General features: G+C 41.4%; 1 protein-coding gene across 1 annotated transcript in view; it reads left to right on the forward strand.

The window, feature by feature from the left end:
• Positions 1 to 17784, forward strand: part of rxfp1 (relaxin family peptide receptor 1) — an 89049-nt gene that overhangs the window by 1477 nt on the left and 69788 nt on the right. Inside the window, 1 exon segment of the mRNA XM_085416036.1 lies at positions 4751 to 4888. Coding sequence (XP_085272162.1) covers positions 4751 to 4888 — 138 coding nt within the window.

The following is a 17784-nucleotide window of genomic DNA, read 5'->3' on the forward strand; positions in this document are numbered from 1 at the left end:
TTTTCTTCATTATGCTGTAACCCTAACAGCAATTATCCGCCTGAAGGGTTTATGCTCAAAGTGTAAATATCACACTTTTTTAGATGAGCAGCTTATCTGTAATACAAATTGCACACTCATCTAAGTGAATGTACTTGTGTCAGTCTAAATATTGAGGAACAGCATATTGTAACTGAACGGTTACGTGCAAATATTACAAATAAACAATGTTAGACAAACAACTGATGAAACGAGCTGATATAAGAGTGTACAATTAATAATAGAATAATTTTCACTGTTATTTGTGATATGCTTTATTATTCTTATACTGTGTAGTACAATCACTGAAATGTCCAGTCCTGAAGAGTGATTAATGGGATCATTGATTAGTTCATGTTAACTAAGAATATAAGTAAGTGAATGTAGAGAAACCTTATATGTGTCCTAGGAAAGTAAGCAACTGATTCTCAAATCAAGTTATAATTAAAGTAAAACAACAAAAAACCAAATAACTGTCATATTTATTGGTATTTATAATGGCTCTAGACCTTTATAAAGAATTAACCATGTGAAAAGTTTTTATCTAGCTAAATATTACAGTTTGCTAATTACTTGGTACTTTTTTTTAATTTTCAGCTTACTGAGGAAGTAAACTGAAAATGTAAAGTTCTGAAATGGCTTGTTGTGGCTGTTATTTGTGGATGTCACTTTTAACCAGACAAGTTATCACCAAGGAATTCATATATCATCGGCAGCCAAGTACGTTCAGAATAGGGCTGCCACAAAGGATTATTTTGATAGTCGACTAGTCACCGATTATTTTTGCGATTAGTCGACTAATCAGATCATCATCCATTAGACGTAAAACGTACAGCTTATTGCACCAGCAGCATCTGCTCTTATATAACTATCATTAGCTTACAGCTTTAAGTGTTTAAGGTCTGTGCTAACTAAAAATAAAGACAAGATGATAGTTTATTGAATTTTAATGAAATTTGCAGATTGTTTCGGTGAAGATTAATAAACTCCTTGCTATCTAAAATATAACAGGACACTGGAGTATATTCTGGAGCATCTCACACTTCTGATAATCAGCTGTCTGCTTGACGTTTATTCAGCTGTGTAAAAACTATAACTTTAATCTCAGACAAACTGATTTACTCAGGAACAAATAAAATACTAAAAAAAAAAAAGCCAAACAATAACATTTTAAGTTATCTAAGTGACTCATATATATTTAACCTGAGTAGCGAAAGACGGCGGTGGGTTTGAAAACGATTTGCGGGGAGTCCGGTGTTCTCACGGCGCTAGTGAGCCTTGCCCCCGGCTCGCTAACGAGCTAGTGGGTAACAGATGTCTCCGAAAACGTCGGAGCGCTTTTGAAAATATGTGGTGTCCTGATAAACTGAGCAGATATTTGAGGTTTACACAGCTACATTCTCGCCTGAAAATATGTTAAACGTTTATTTTGTGACCCAGAAAGAATAATAAGAGTAACATTAAAACTAACTAGCTGCCGCCATTGTTGGAAACTGCGCTGGGCCGCGCTATGAATTCTGGGACACAGCTGCTTCTTCTTCTTCTTCGGGGTTTAACGGTAGCTGACATCCTTGTACATGCAATGCTGCCATCTTCTGTTTCAGTCCGTTATTACACTCTTAAATCCTGCCACTTATTCCTGCGTCTTTTGTGATCGTACAAAGTTTCAAACGACGCGTCGACTATTAAATCAGTCGTCGACGATTTTGATAGTCGACGTAATCGTGACTAGTCGACAAATCGTGGCAGCCCTAGTTCAGAATATTTAATTCTCTGTTCAGTTATTATGAACATCGGGCACTGGCAGAGGCACAACGATCACGTCCAGACACTATCAGCTGAAGTTTCTTTTTCTTGCGTGTTGCACACAAAACAAGGCAAGGACATGTTTTCGCTACAGTAAATAGTCTGGTTAAGGGGTGTCAACAGAGCTTGCAATAGGGGTTTGGCAGAGACAAGACCATTTAATATCCAGCAATGTGAGCTGAACATTTGGCTTCACGTATACAATTCCATTGGCTAATAGCTAGAAACATTTAGGGATAAAGTGTGAAAAGTTTAGTCAGTAAATAATCTTAAATGGTAATGCAACAGAAGCATTCCTCCATGTGATTTCTAAAGGAATATTCCCTGCAAGTTATCAGAAAACTTATGTTGTGCTATATATTTTGATTGTATTTTATTTTCTATTTAAAAAAAATCTAATCTAATATATATTATTACAGTGTGTGATACTGTCATACTTTATAGCTCTCCACTGTTAAAGAGAGATTGTGTGCTATGTTTGAATAAAGTAGAAGTCATTAGACATTAGGGGATTAGGGGTTATGTGTTCAGATGCTGGTTTTCAAAGGAGAATTTAATCGTTTACTTTGCAGCCTTTATGCTGCAAGGCTAGCAAGTCTTCCTGTCTGTCTATAGCGAGTCTTTTAGAGTTAACCAGAAATGAATGTGTTTGATCACCCTAGTTTAACCTGATGCAGATGCTTATGTGACATATTCTGCCGTCGCAGAGGAAATAAATTCATGATGAGCAAGGAGAAAATCAGCTGTCACAGATGATGAGCTCAAATTAAATGAAAATATAAACCCTTCCCTGCACAAGTGTCTCAGAAGGCTTCTAGAAACCTAGGTTAAAAGACTAAAAGTGATAACTACAAAACTGTTTATTCAATTCTGGAACAGTGGATTCAATTGAATCCAATGAATTAAATAAACTGCCTTTGCTACTCTGGTTTACAAGTTCAGCAGCAACTAAATATCTGATATAATTGCCTTTTACTTGAGCTTAAAAATAAAACATGCTGATACATTTTTGATGAGTGGCTCATGCTCATTGTCAAATTTGTGTAAATGCACTTCTTTTGAAAAGTTCATTTAAAATTACAGCCACTCATATTTCCTACACCACCTATTTAAGACTGTTGGCAGTTAGGTTAAGTGACAGCACCAGCATCTACAGGCAAAAGCTAACGTCTAAGAATTGCTTTAATTTTCATTCTTTGAGGAGGGAAAAAGCAAGAAGCCAAACATCGGAGATTTGGGTTATTCTTATTTATGTATTAGACTTTAAACACTGCCAGCATGCCATCTTATTGTGCTGCAGTGAGTAACTACTGATGTGTGAGATCTATGTTAGTATTCCCAAACTGATTTAAATTACAGATTGAACTGTAATTGAACTGAACTACAGATTAAACCCCCCTGGGTTTTGAAAGCTAAATTTTAATATATTGTTCATAATCCATCACTAACATGGTGATTTAGGAAGAATCAAGAAAAGACTGATAGTGTTAGAGAGTAATATGATGATTTTAACTGTTTTAAATATTAAGGGCATATGTTTATTTTATGATTGCAGGTGCTGCTAACCCTGCCTGGTATTAGCGCACTGGTGTTGTATTAGTTCCTTTCAGGAAAAACAAAAAGGAGGCAGAAATGTTGGGCACACCAGGTGTTATCAAAATAAAAAAGAGATTAAAATGATTTCCCAGCATTTTCAGCATAATGAAACTGTCCAGCTTGATGTATAAAATTCAGTGACTTTTACTCGACAGAATCTAATTTCATGCCATCAGGTTTCAAGATGTGAAGCTGATATGGTTTTGTTTTTTTCACAGAAAATAAAGTGTGAGGGGACTTTATTGTAAACATAATCAGAAATACGAGCATGTGCAGCATGCCATGAGTGAAACCTTTTGATTAGTTTCCACCTTCAGCTGTTCAACTTGTTTGATACCTCAAAGGTGCAATGTTTCAAGTCAGGAGCAGGTCTTTTAGGCCTGACAACATGAGGCATTGTTTATTATCCCAAAATATTATTTAAAGAACACACACAAACACATTATATAATACCAAATAAAGCACCTGCATTTACTTTACTTTAACAGTTTGCGCTAAGGGCAAGAGAAAGGATTGAAGAAAAGGAGTAGATTGTGATTATAATTGGGTGTCAGTCCAGGAATGCCAGTATAGGTTTAATCAGTGTTGGGAAGGTTACTTTTAAAATGTATTCCATTACAGAATACACATAACGGGTATGGCAGTCCATTCTCCCTGCAGCACGGACTACACTGCCTATGATGCTACATTCTTTAGAGCTATACCGGTAGCATTCTGCCTATTAGCTTAGCACAACAACAACAAAAAGGCGCTCTCTCACCCAGGAAACACGCAGAGAGAGAGAGAGTGTCACCCTGTAACCATGGCAACCATAACGCTGCCGCCTGGAACAACAGAAGATAGCTGTCAAACAAACCCAAACAGTCCTGACCCACCACAATATGAAACAGGGAAATACCGCCGTGTAATCCGTTTATTTCAACAAAGTAACTGTATTCTAAATACCACCTTTTTAAACGGTAACTGTAACGGAATACAGTTACTCATATTTTGTATTTTAAATACGTAACAGCGGTACATGTATTCCGTTACTCCCCAACACTGGGTTTAATGTATAACCTAAAGTTGGGCCCACATACTGTTTTTTGAACCAAAGGCAGACTCAGTATGTAATTTTAATAGTTAGAGTGCGAATGAAAGAATAGAGAAGACGTCCTTGTTTCATAAAGCCCATTTTACATTTGATGCAGGAGCCTGGATGTTCAGGAGCTCACAAAAATATCAAGATGAGGTTGATAGATGTTACATTTTACTGACACATTTGACAGGAATAAAATAGAGTATCAGAAACTTTCTATTCAATCATATTGCTTTTCTGCTTTGTTTACAGCACTCAATATGACAGAGGAGAGGAGGACTTGCCCACTAGGATATTTCCCCTGTGGGAACCTGACCTTTTGTCTCCCTCAGCTCATGCACTGCAACGGTATCGATGACTGTGGAAATCAAGCAGATGAGGAGAACTGTGGTGAGTCATTGTTTCTACTTGAACACTTGTTAATAAACTCATATGCCCTGATGCATACATCTTCAAAATACCAGCTCCAGAAAGCCCTTAGGTAATGGCTGACACATACACAGTGTTTGAGATTTTCCTGGTTTATTGGTTCATGTGATAAATTACTGGTGTAGATGCTATAAACACACACACTCATACATACAAACACCCTTGCTTTTGAGTAATAACCACTGCTACTGTATTAGAGAACCTTGCTGATGCAAGCTGTGATTTGTAAATGTACAAACTTAGCTTTCCTTGTCACCTGCTGGTGGCATGGGCAGTGGTATTAATATGCATGCTGGCTGCTGTTTTTTAAAATATGTTAATTTACATCTATGATGTACCTTCGAGTCCTGCACTGGTAAAACTCAGTACTGAACTCAACCCGACCTGGACCCAGAAGCAAAGGTTCAGAGCTGGCTCGTGGCATAAGGACTATAAATACAGCTGATGGGTGTCAGGATACAGTAGGAATGAAGAATTTTGCTCAGAAATAATCATTATTCATAACACTAAATCATTTGCATTTTATGCACAGCTGTCATAGTAGCTCTTAAGCATTATATAATATTAAGTTTGAACTATAAAGCAGTTCGACAAATTAAATTACGATGATAACTAACCAAACTCCTCCAATGTATATATTTTTAAGTGTGTTTCTCATTTGCCTCACCCATTGATTTCCTCCTCTGTCCATTTTTTCTTTATTAACCTTGAAATTATATATACACAGGTAGCTCCATGCCCTCCTGGGTTTTAATTGCACCTTAGAACACACATGCATCAACACTACAATGAGCGGGTGGAGGGAGGTTTGGAGTCTTCTCTCACCCCCGTTCTCTGCGGCCTGCTGGAGCGGGGCGGCTAGGAGGAGTTGGCCGTCCGACTGCGGTCTGGAGTGTGGGGCCTCCCTACTGCTGCGGAGTCGGGGCGGTCTGCCTCTCCCCACCGCAGAGAAAAGGGTAACACCACCTGGGTCTGGGTGCAGTTCCCCCTCCAGGGGCAAGGGTACCTAGACCCGGTTCGTAGAGTACGCTTGGGGAGTGTGATCGTGTGTACAGCGTCTCTTTATGTCTGTCTCTGTCACGGGTCTGGGTCCGTTGGACCCAGTATGTGGAGTTTCATGTTTTTGTTATTCCATGTTTGAGGTTATTATGTTTTGGTTTGCATCAGGGATTGTTTTCTTGTTCTCTTGTTGTGTTTATGATGGTTATGATGTTTATTATTTGAGGTTCATGTTTAAGGATTTGTTCTCGGTTGTATCTCACGTTTAGTTTAGTTCAGGTTCCATGTGTCAATCTGTCTGTCTCTCAGTGTCAGGTCTGCGTCTTGGTGTGGTGTTCTCATTTCCTGTTCTATTGTGAAGGTCTGGGTCTCATGTAAGTGTGTTCGGTTTTACCTTTCTCGTCTTGTTGATTATTCCCAGCTGTGTCCACCACCTGTGTGTAATTCCCCTGTGATTCTCTGTGTATTTAAGTCATGTCTTCCGTCATTGTAGTTGCTGGTCCGTCTGTGTTTCCACCCTGCTTCATCTGTGTGTTTCCCTGCAGTCAACCTTCATCTGTTTCCGCCCGCTCTCATTCATGTCCAGGTTCGTGTTCTGTAGTTAGTTTGTTCCCAGTTTAGTTTAGTCATTGCTCCGTTCGCCGTTTGTCCATTTCCTTTTTGTGTTTAATAAACCACCCTCACACCCATACAAGTGCCTGCGTTTGGATCCTCCTTTATTTTCCACACGGCTCATCTCACTCGCCCTGACAGTCTCCACGTTGGTTGAGTGTGGAGTAAGTGCATATGAGAGCATGAGGGTGGGAATGGATGTTTGTGTCTGTGTGTGCCTGTATGTCTGTGTCTATATGTCAGGTTGGGTATCAGACGCCACCTCTCTGGGGACATCTCAGGCCCTCCAAGGTTTGGAGGCCTATCTCCACCCACCACCACTTCCCCTGCCAGTGGCGGACTCCCTCAGGTGTCGGTGCGTTGGTGGTTCCTTGTGTCTGGGGGTGGGCGTCCGGGTACACACCGGCTCACTCCTTGGCAGCCGCTTATCGGGGCCTGGAGCCTGGGGCTCACTCGGGCCACTTCGGAGGTGGGGTGCCCCCGGCCTCTCGGGCTGGGGCTCGGTCACTCAGGCACAGCTGGCTGCCGGCGGAGCTCACGGGCGCGTCACTGCAACTCCCCCTGGCTTCTGCTCCGCGGCTGCTGAGTGAGCCCTCATCTGGGACTCTCCTCAGCTCTTACTGGGACAGTGGCGCGGCTGCCCCTCTGTTGGTCTTCCTTGGTCTCTTGTGTTCTGGGGGCCTCTGGATGTCTGGAGTTTTGATCTCCTCCATACCTGCTTCATACCCTGGAGGACGGGGCTGTGGCCCCCCCACACCCTCTAGCAGATCGTTACATGGAGAAACCTTTGGAATGCAAGCATGCTGATCCACACAGGTATGCACACAGGTGTACACATGGGTATTCACAGACGCGGACTACAGCTTTCTTGGCTGCTGCCTCAAAGCACATTGTGCGCTGTCTATCTTGCGTGCTGCACAATATCGTTTATTACTTAGTATCTACTGATATCTACTGCTAGCTAGTTTATTGTGATGGTGCCGTTTTGTTTTTTTTTTATTATGTTGCACTTTGTTGCTTGCTTTCTCTTCTGTTTTTTTTCTCCATACAGGTGACCCAGGTGTTTTTTTTTTTTTTTTTCTTTCTTCCCCCCCTTCTCACCGTCTCTTCTCCCCTTTGGTTTTCTTTCTCTCCCTCTCTTTCTTTCATTCTTTCTCCCTGTCCTATCCCCCGGTCATGTCTGTCCTGTTTGTAGCAACTGTAAATAAAATAAATTCATAATTATAATAAAGGTCAATCAAATGGACCAATATGGCAAGGCCATGATGATCCACTTGGTAAAATAAATCCGCTTGGCATCTTTCTTGGCCTTAAGACAACAATTCTGATGGCTAAAGATCCAAACGGGACACACACAAAAAAAAAAAGAAATTATATATACACTAAATACCAAGACACAAGTCGGGTTATTAAATTTGCTTTAAAAATATGTGCTTATCTATTTATATCCTACACTGGAATTACATTACTCAAAGTGATTTTGCATCATAACTAACATTTATTGATAACAGAGTGAAAAGGTCCAAAGCACCATAAAGCATAGAAATGCAAACCTTTTAATGTTGGAACTTTCTCACGTGTGCTGATCTGCAGCTCAGAATGCTAGAGTAGGCTTATGTATGACTGATTTCAAGAATTAATCTTGAGGAGACAATCATCAATCATCACTCCTGTGGTGAAACAGGTGCAGCTTATAAACCAACTGTCACATTATAATGAATGACATTTTTTTTTCTTCATGACTTCCGTCCATTCCCCAAGCTTCGTTTCGTGATCCTGCAGGAAGAATTATGATGTGATGTCAGTTTTGTTTTCAGCAGGTGCTGGTGTGTAGAAGTTAAAACTATTTCACAGTATGCAATCACAGATTAGTACATTGCTAGATAACACAGTGGTACACTGTAGAAAGAATAGTCAGTTGGTTTGTTTTGTAATCCAGCACCTAACTGTTAAACATATAGTGTCCATAAGTATTTGGACATTGGCACAATTTATAAAAACTGTACAAATGAATCTACAGGGAGTGCAGAATTATTAGGCAAATGAGTATTTTGTCCACATCATCCTCTTCATGCATGTCGTTTTACTCCAAGCTGTATAGGATCGAAAGCCTACTACCAATTAAGCATATTAGGTGATGTGCATCTCTGTAATGAGAAGGGGTGTGGTCTAATGACATCAACACCCTATATCAGGTGTGCATAATTATTAGGCAACGTCCTTTCCTTTGGCAAAATGGGTCAAAAGAAGGACTTGACAGGCACAGAAAAGTCAAAAATAGTGAGATATCTTGCAGAGGGATGCAGCAGTCTCAAAATTGCAAAGCTTCTGAAGCGTGATCATCGAACAATCAAGCGTTTCATTCAAAATAGTCAACAGGGTCGCAAGAAGCGTGTGGAAAAACCAAGGTGCAAAATAACTGCCCATGAACTGAGAAAAGTCAAGCGTGCAGCTGCCAAGATGCCACTTGCCACCAGTTTGGCCATATTTCAGAGCTGCAACATCACTGGAGTGCCCAAAAGCACAAGGTGTGCAATACTCAGAGACATGGCCAAGGTAAGAAAGGCTGAAAGACGACCACCACTGAACAAGACACACAAGCTGAAACGTCAAGACTGGGCCAAGAAATATCTCAAGACTGATTTTTCTAAGGTTTTATGGACTGATGAAATGAGAGTGAGTCTTGATGGGCCAGATGGATGGGCCCGTGGCTGGATTGGTAAAGGGCAGAGAGCTCCAGTCCGACTGAGACGCCAGCAAGGTGGAGGTGGAGTACTGGTTTGGGCTGGTATCATCAAAGATGAGCTTGTGGGGCCTTTTCGGGTTGAGGATGGAGTCAAGCTCAACTTCCAGTCCTACTGCCAGTTTCTGGAAGACACATTCTTCAAGCAGTGGTACAGGAAGAAGTCTGCATCCTTCAAGAAAAACATGATTTTCATGCAGGACAATGCTCCATCACACGCGTCCAAGTACTCCACAGCGTGGCTGGCAAGAAAGGGTATAAAAGAAGAAAAACTAATGACATGGCCTCCATGTCATGGAGGAGGAGGGGGGAACAACTAAGCTGTAGTGCCTCTTCACCTCACTGTACAATACCTTGTGCAATACTTTTTGTAAATAGTCAACAGTGCAATAGACTCAATACTTGAAATGTGCAATTCACTTGTATTTTTATTTTTTATTCCTATTTATTCTATTTATCCCCTTTGTATATTTTATTTATATTTGTCTCTGTATTTGTGTGTGTGTGTGTGTGTGTGTGTGTGTGTGTGTGTGTGTGTATGTATATATATATATATATATATATAACAATTCTGTAACTGTAACTTCGGTCGTTGCTGTGCTTTTTTTTTTGGAAGTCGAATTTCCCAGAGGAACCCACCCGAGGGATTAATAAAGTTCTATCTTATCTTATCTTATCCTTGTTCACCTGATCTGAACCCCATTGAGAACCTGTGGTCCATAATCAAATGTGAGATTTACAAGGAGGGAAAACAGTACACCTCTCTGAACAGTGTCTGGGAGGCTGTGGTTGCTGCTGCACGCAATGTTGATGGTGAACAGATCAAAACACTGACAGAATCCATGGATGGCAGGCTTTTGAGTGTCCTTGCAAAGAAAGGTGGTTATATCGGTCACTGATTTGTTTTTGTTTTGTTTTTGAATGTCAGAAATGTATATTTGTGAAAGTGGAGATGTTATATTGGTTTCACTGGTAAAAATAAATAATTGAAATGGGTATATATTTTTTTTTTATTAAGTTGCCTAATAATTATGCACAGTAATAGTCACCTGCACACACAGATATCCCCCTAAAATAGCTACAACTAAAAACAAACTAAAAACTACTTCCAAAAACATTCAGCTTTGATATTAATGAGTTTTTTTTGGGTTCATTGAGAACATGGTTGTTGTTCAATAATAAAATTATTCCTCAAAAATACAACTTGCCTAATAATTCTGCACTCCCTGTAAATCATAAGCAAGATGTGATTGAAGTGTAGACTTTCAACTTTAATCCAAGAAGTTTAAAAAAAGTTGTAACTTTTTAGGATACTTTAATACATAATACATCAAATGCTGTGTTTGCTCCCTTGAGAAGCTCTGCTAGGCCTTTACTGCAGCCACCTTCAGCTGCTGCTTCATTGTGGGACTCTGTGGCATCAGTATTATCTTTAATAAAGCATGCTCTGTTGGGCTGAGATCAGGTGACTGACTTGGCCATTGAAGAATATCCAACATTTTTGCCTTGAGAAACTCTGGGGTTGCGTTTCCAGTTTCTTTGAGTTGTTATCTATCTGCACAGTGATGGATTCTATCTGCACTTTAGAATCCATCCGGCTATTTCTATCAGCAGTCACATCTTCAATAAACACTAGTGACACATTTCCATTAGCAGCCATACGTGCCCCCGCCATAACATTGCCTCCATGTTTAACAGATCATGTAGTATATTTGGGATCAAGAGCTATTATTTTCATTCTAAATTCTTTGATCTTCTTAACTATGGTACAAGTTAATTTTTCTTTCACTTCCCCCCAATTTTATTTTTTAAATTTCAAACTGTGCACTTCTGGAGAAGTCTTTTGGTGTTGCTGAGCTGGCCAGTGCATTACTTTTTGTTCGTTTGTTTGTTTGTTTTTGTTTTTTCAGATATACCTGATGTTTGGCCATTGCTAAAGTTTTTGCTATCTGGTTTTTTGGGTTGTTTTTTTTATTTTATTTTGGTTTTTCAGCCAAATGATTCCTCCCTCACTTACAGTGACACCTCTTTGGACCTCATATTGACAATTCAAATTCTAGTAAACAGCTGTTAAATATAAATAATCAACACTATATCTTTTTTCTGCTTCATTTGACATGGAATACCAAACAAACAATCCTCTCCTGGCAATGAATTATTAATAATAAGTTATTCAGTTACTTTTGAGCCTCTGAAAACAGGAGACTGTGAAAATGGCAATTAATGCAATCTTGGTTTTAAAAAAGTCTTTAAAGATGGAAATCCAACACATTGATCCACTTCTATCCAGGCAAATTTTTCGAATATATTTATTTGTACACTGTCAGTCAAATGTTTGGACACAACTTCTCATTTAATGTTTTTTCTTTATTTTTTTACTACTTTCTACATTGTATATACATGCTGAAGACATAAAATATATGAAGCTAGATATATGTGTGTGTATATATATATGAATTATTAAATTATTAAAAACTCTAAATATGTTTTCATATTTTAGTTTCCTTAAAGTAGTCACACTTTGCTTTGTTGACAGCGCTGCAAACCCTTGGCTTTCTCTCAATGAGCTTCATGATGTAGTCACCTAAAATAGTTTTCACTTCACAGGTGTGCCTTGTCAGGGTTCATTTGTTAAAATTCTTGCCTTCTTAATGGGGTTGGGATTATAAGTTGTGTTGTGCAGGGGCTTGTACACAGCTGACAGCCTTATTTGACACCTGTTAGAATTCATATTATGGCAAGAACCAATCAGCTAAGTAAAGAGAAACGACAGTCCATCATTACTTTAAGAACTGAAAGTCAGTCAGTTCTTGCTAAAACTTTGAATGTGTCCCAAAGTGCAGTCGCAAAAGCCTTCAAGCACTAGGATGAAAGTGAGGAGCGCCCCAGGAAAGGAAGACCAGGAGTCACCTCTGCCGCTGAGGATAAATTCATCCGAGTCACCAGCCCCTGAAATCGCAAGTTAACTGCACCTCACCTAACCCCTAATCCTGCTAAGAAACCACTACTAATGAGAAGCAGCAAGCAGAAGAGATTTGTTTGGGCCAAGAAACACAAGGAATGGATATTAGACCAGTTGAAATCTATGCTTTGATTAGTCCAAATTTGATATCTTGGGTTCCACCTGTTGTGTCTTTGTGCAACACACAAAAGGTGAACAGATGGTCTCTACATGCATGGTTCCCACCATGAAGCATGGAGGAGCAGGTATGATGGTATGGGGGTGCTTTGCTGGTGACACTGTTAGGGTATTTATTCATAATTGAAGGCACACTGAATCAGCGTGGCTACCACAGAACCCTGCAGCGACATGCCATTCCATCCGGTTTGCGTTTAGTTCAACCATCATTTATTTTTCAACAGGACAATGACCCCAAACACACCTCCGAGCTGTGTAAGACGGAGAGTCATGAAGTGCAGCGCCAGATGGTGTGACCTCCACAGTCAGCTCACCAGAACCCAGCCGAGATGGTTTGGGATAAGATGGACCACAGAGTGAAGACAAAAGCCCCAAAGATCTCTGAGAAACTCTTTCAAGACTGATGGAAAACCATTTTACGTGATGACTTCATGAATGCCATGAATGGATGCTAAGAGTGTGCAAAGCTGCAATCAAAGCAAAGGGCGACTGTTTTGTAGAATCTAAAATATAAAACATATACTCACTATGGAAATATGGAATATACTCACAAATAACAAATAGTTTTGATGCCTTCAGTGAGAATCTACAATGTAAATAGTCAAAAATTATGAAAAAACATTAAAAGGTCTCTCCTAACTTTACAGACTGCTCTATTAGTGGGTGTTCTGCCTTGCTGTCCATATTTTTGCTAGTCTGCAATGTTGGTCCTGATGGGACGTAAGCACAGATGTCACCAGATGGTCAACAGCTGCTTCTGACTCTTTTATTTCATCATCTGAAAGGCTGCCTCAAATTCATTGATCATTCAGTTCCATTTTTACTCTGATTCATGAAGTAACTAAAAAAAAAAAAACTGTGATTTTCCATTTCACTGATACAACTGCACAATCAAAGGAAAACAGGCCTGGAAATGCCTCACTGTGCTGACTGTCTGATTAAAACATGTCCAAGGGAAAGTACACTCAACAAAAATATAAACACAACACCTTTGCTACTGCTCCCATTCCCCATGGGATGGACGTAGAGACCTAAAATTCAGTCCAGATACACAATATAACCATCCCTCCCAAACAGTGGTCACAAATCAGTCCAAATGTGTGGTAGTGGGTACATCTGCCATATTGAGATAATCCATCCCACCTCACAGGTGTGCCACATCAGGATGCTGATCTGACATCATGAGTAATGCACAGGTGTACCTCAGACTGCCCACAACAAAAGGCCACCCTGGAATGTGCAGTTTTGTCTCACAGCAAAATGCCACAGATGCCACAAGCAATGAGGGAGCGTGCAATTGGCATGCTGACAGCAGGAATGTCAACCAGATCTGTCGCCCGTGCATTGAATGTTCATTTCTCAACCATAAGCCGTCTCCACAGGCGTTTCAGAGAATATGGCAGCACATCCAACCGGCCTCACAACCGCAGACCTCGTGTAACCACACCAGCCCAGGACCTCCACATCCAGCAGGTTCACCTCCAAGATCGTCTGAGACCAGCCACCCAGACAGCTGCTGGAACAATTGGTTTGCACAACCAAACAATTTCTGCACAAACTGTCAGAAACCGTCTCAGGGATGCTCAACTGCATGCCCGTCGTCCTCATCGGGGTCTTGACCTGACTCCAGCTCGTCGCCGTAACAGACTTGTGTGGGCAAATGCTCACATTCGATGGCGTCTGGCACGTTGGAGAGGTGTGCGCTTCATGGATGAATCATGGTTCACATTGTTCAGGGCAGATGGCAGCTGAGAATGTCCCAGTTCTTGCATGGCCAGCATACTCACCGGACATGTCACCCATTGAGCATGTTCGGGATGTGCTTGACCGTCGTATACGACAGCGTGTACCAGTTCTCACGAATATCCAACAACCTCGCACAGCCATTGAAGTGGAGTGGACCAACATTCCACAGGCCACAATTGACAATCTGATAGACTCCATGCGACGATGTGTTGCACTGCATGAGGCAAATGGTGGTCACACCAGATACTGACCGGTTCTGGGTCCCCAGACCCCCAATAGCGCAAAAAACTGCACATTCCAGAGTGGCCTTTTGTTGTGGGCAGTCTGAGGTACACCTGTGCACTACTCATGATGTCAGATCAGCATCCTGATGTGGCACACCTGTGAGGTGGGATGGATTATCTCAATATGGCAGATGTGCCCACTACCACACATTTGGACTGATTTGTGACCACTGTTTGGGAGGGATGGTTATATTGTGTATCTGGACTGAATTTTAGGTCTCTACGTCCATCCCATGGGGAATGGGAGCAGTAACAAAGGTGTTGCGTTTATATTTTTGTTGAGTGTAACTGGCTTTGACACTGCCAATTGGGAAAGATTGTCCTTTTGTTTTGTCCACAGATGTAAAAACATAATGAGTGAATCCTAACTCTCTAAAACTGCACACTCACTACCACTAACTTCTTAAGGGAATATAGGTCTTGGAGATGATTGTAAAGGCGGCTGAGAAAACCTTTGCGGATAAAACCTGGTGGTGCCCAGGTATAAGGATAACAGGATTATCATTGCATTTGCTATGCAAAACCAAAACAAATACAAGCACCTTAACCAGTAATAAGGAGGAAACTTTATACTACATAGAAGCTAAACAAGGGCAAAAAACCACCAACACTCACATTTCCTGACATTTATCAATGCCTGTTTGTGGTGAGTACCAACATATCAAACTAATTAAAAATTATAAATCACTTCAAGCTTGCTTTCTGGCATGTTGGACTCTCGGCCACTGAGCTGTGGCTCTGTGATATATGGAGACAAAGATGTTTGTATAGTTTTTTGGGGTGTTTTACCTATTATTTAATGTTTTACTGGAACAATTTTTATGCTTTTTAATGATGTATTTCAGTTTTATATATTTTATTTCACATTATATCATATCACTGCATACAAACAGTACTATGATGTTTTACTTTGGTATTTAGTAATATAACATATATCATTGCCATCTATCCATCCGTTCGCTTCCGCTTATCCTTTTCAAGCTGTATTTTCAACAAAAGCATAAAGATTTTCTTTGATTTATTCACTCCAAGTTAAGTTAGTAACCCAGCAAGTTAACTGATTTATGTCAATGCTTTGAAAACTCAAACATAGAGTGCCCAAATAATAAATAAATTGAAGGAAGACATGGATACGCCTCCCCAGACCATCACTGACCCATTGCCAGACCGGTCATGCTGAATGATCTTAAAGGCACCATAGTTCTCTGTCTGTCATGTGTTGGTGGTGGACCTGCTAATTCTGGTGTTCTATGGTAAATGCCTCCACTGTGCCGGGCTGTGAGCAAAAGGCCAGCTGGAGGATGTGGGGCTCACAGGCCACCTTCATGAAGTCTGTTTTTATTTGTTTGGTCAGAGACATTCAGTGGCCAAGCAGATGCCAATCCTGCTGATGAGTTAAGGATCTTGCATGGCCCTGTCCAACTCTCCTAGAGTAACTGTCTATCTCTTAGAACCTCCTCCATATTTTTGAGAATGTGCCGGAAGTCACAGTGGAAAAGGCACGTGTTGAATCAAATCAAATCAAATCAAATCACTTTTATTGTCACATCACATGTGCAGGTACATTGGTACAGCACATGTGAGTGAAATTAATTCTTGTGTGCGAGCTTCACAAGCAACAGAGTTGTGCAAAATACAATAATGTAAACAAGCAAAATACAAGAATGGCTACATCTGAAACTAATAAATATATGTACAATATATAATAGTATATGCATTTCTGGATGTGTATACTAAATTTTTTTCTACGTGTGTGTGTGTGTGTGTGTGTGTACACATATTTTACAAATTAAATAGAGTAAACAATGAATAGAATATATAAAATAAATAAAATAAAATATACAGAGTGAGACATGTGCAAAACAGTGGCATTACTGTACAGTATGGAGTGCATAATGTTAAAGTTCCAGTAGTGAAGCTGAGGTGTCTATGAAGTGTTCAGCAGTCTGATGGCCTGATGGAAAAAGCTGTCTCTCAGTCTGCTGGTACGGGACCGGATGCTGCAGAACCTCCTTCCTGATGGAAGTAGTCTGAACAGTTTATGGCTGGGGTGACTGGAGTCCTTGATGATCCTCCCCGCTTTCCTCAGGCACCGCTTCCTGTAGATGTCTTGGAGGGAGGGAAGCTCACCTCCAATTATCCGTTCAGAGCACCGCACTACTCGCTGGAGAGCTTTGCAGTTGTAGGCGGTGCTGTTGCCATACCAGGTGGTGATGCATCCAGTGAGGATGCTCTCAATGGCACAGTGATAGAAGGTCCTGAGGATGCGGGGGCTCATGCCGAATCTTTTCAGTCTCCTGAGAAAGAAGAGGCGCTGCTGCGCCTTCTTCACTGTTTTGTTTGTGTGTACTGACCACGTAAGATCCTCAGCCAGGTGTACGCCAAGGAACTGGAAGCTGCTCACTCTCTCCACAGCAGCGCTGCTGATGGTGATGGGGGTGTGTACTTCTCTGCACCTCCGGAAGTCCACTATCAACTCCTTTGTCTTTGCGACGTTGAGGGTGAGATGGTTGTCTTGACACCAGTGGGTCAGGGCGCTGACCTCCTCCCTGTAAGCTGTCTCATCACTGTTGGTGATAAGACCCACCACTGTAGTGTCGTCCGCAAACTTCACAATGATGTTGGAGTTGTTAGTGGCTGTGCAGTCGTAGGTGTAGAGTGAGTACAGGAGAGGGCTCAGTACACACCCCTGTGGAGCACCAGTGTTCAGTGTGACGGGGGATGAGGTGATGCTGCCCAGTCTGACCACTTGGCGTCTGTCAGACAGGAAGCTAAGGATCCAGCTGCAGAAGGAGCTGCTCAGTCCTAGATCCTGCAGTTTCCTATCCAGCTTCGAGGGAACGATGGTATTGAATGCTGAGCTGTAATCTACAAACAGCATTCTCACATACGTGTCAGGGCTATGGCATCATCAGTGGACCTGTTGTGGCGGTATGCGAACTGTAGAGGGTCCAGTGAGTCGGGTAGTGCAGAGCAGATGAAGTCCCTGACCAGCTTCTCGAAGCATTTGCTTACGATGGGGGTCAGGGCTACAGGTCGCCAGTCGTTCAATGAGGAGATGGTGGAGGATTTGGGTACAGGGACGATGGTGGCCATTTTGAAGCAGGCTGGGACTACAGACAGAGAGAGGGAAAGGTTGAAGATGTGTGTGAACACTCCAGCCAGCTGAGCCGCGCATGACTTGAGGACGCGGCCGGGAATCCCGTCCGGACCAGTAGCTTTGCGTGCGTTCACCTTCCTGAAGCACCTCCGCACATCCTCCTCAGACACAGTGTGCGCACTGACGTCATCCGCGGTGCGCACACTGTCCGGTCTCATGGTGTTCGCTGTGTCG

Source organism: Rhamphochromis longiceps, linkage group LG2 (genome assembly GCF_057381845.1).
Source record: "Rhamphochromis longiceps isolate RC_006_pf linkage group LG2, R_longiceps_female_GT1.1, whole genome shotgun sequence".
Lineage (NCBI taxonomy): Eukaryota > Metazoa > Chordata > Actinopteri > Cichliformes > Cichlidae > Rhamphochromis > Rhamphochromis longiceps.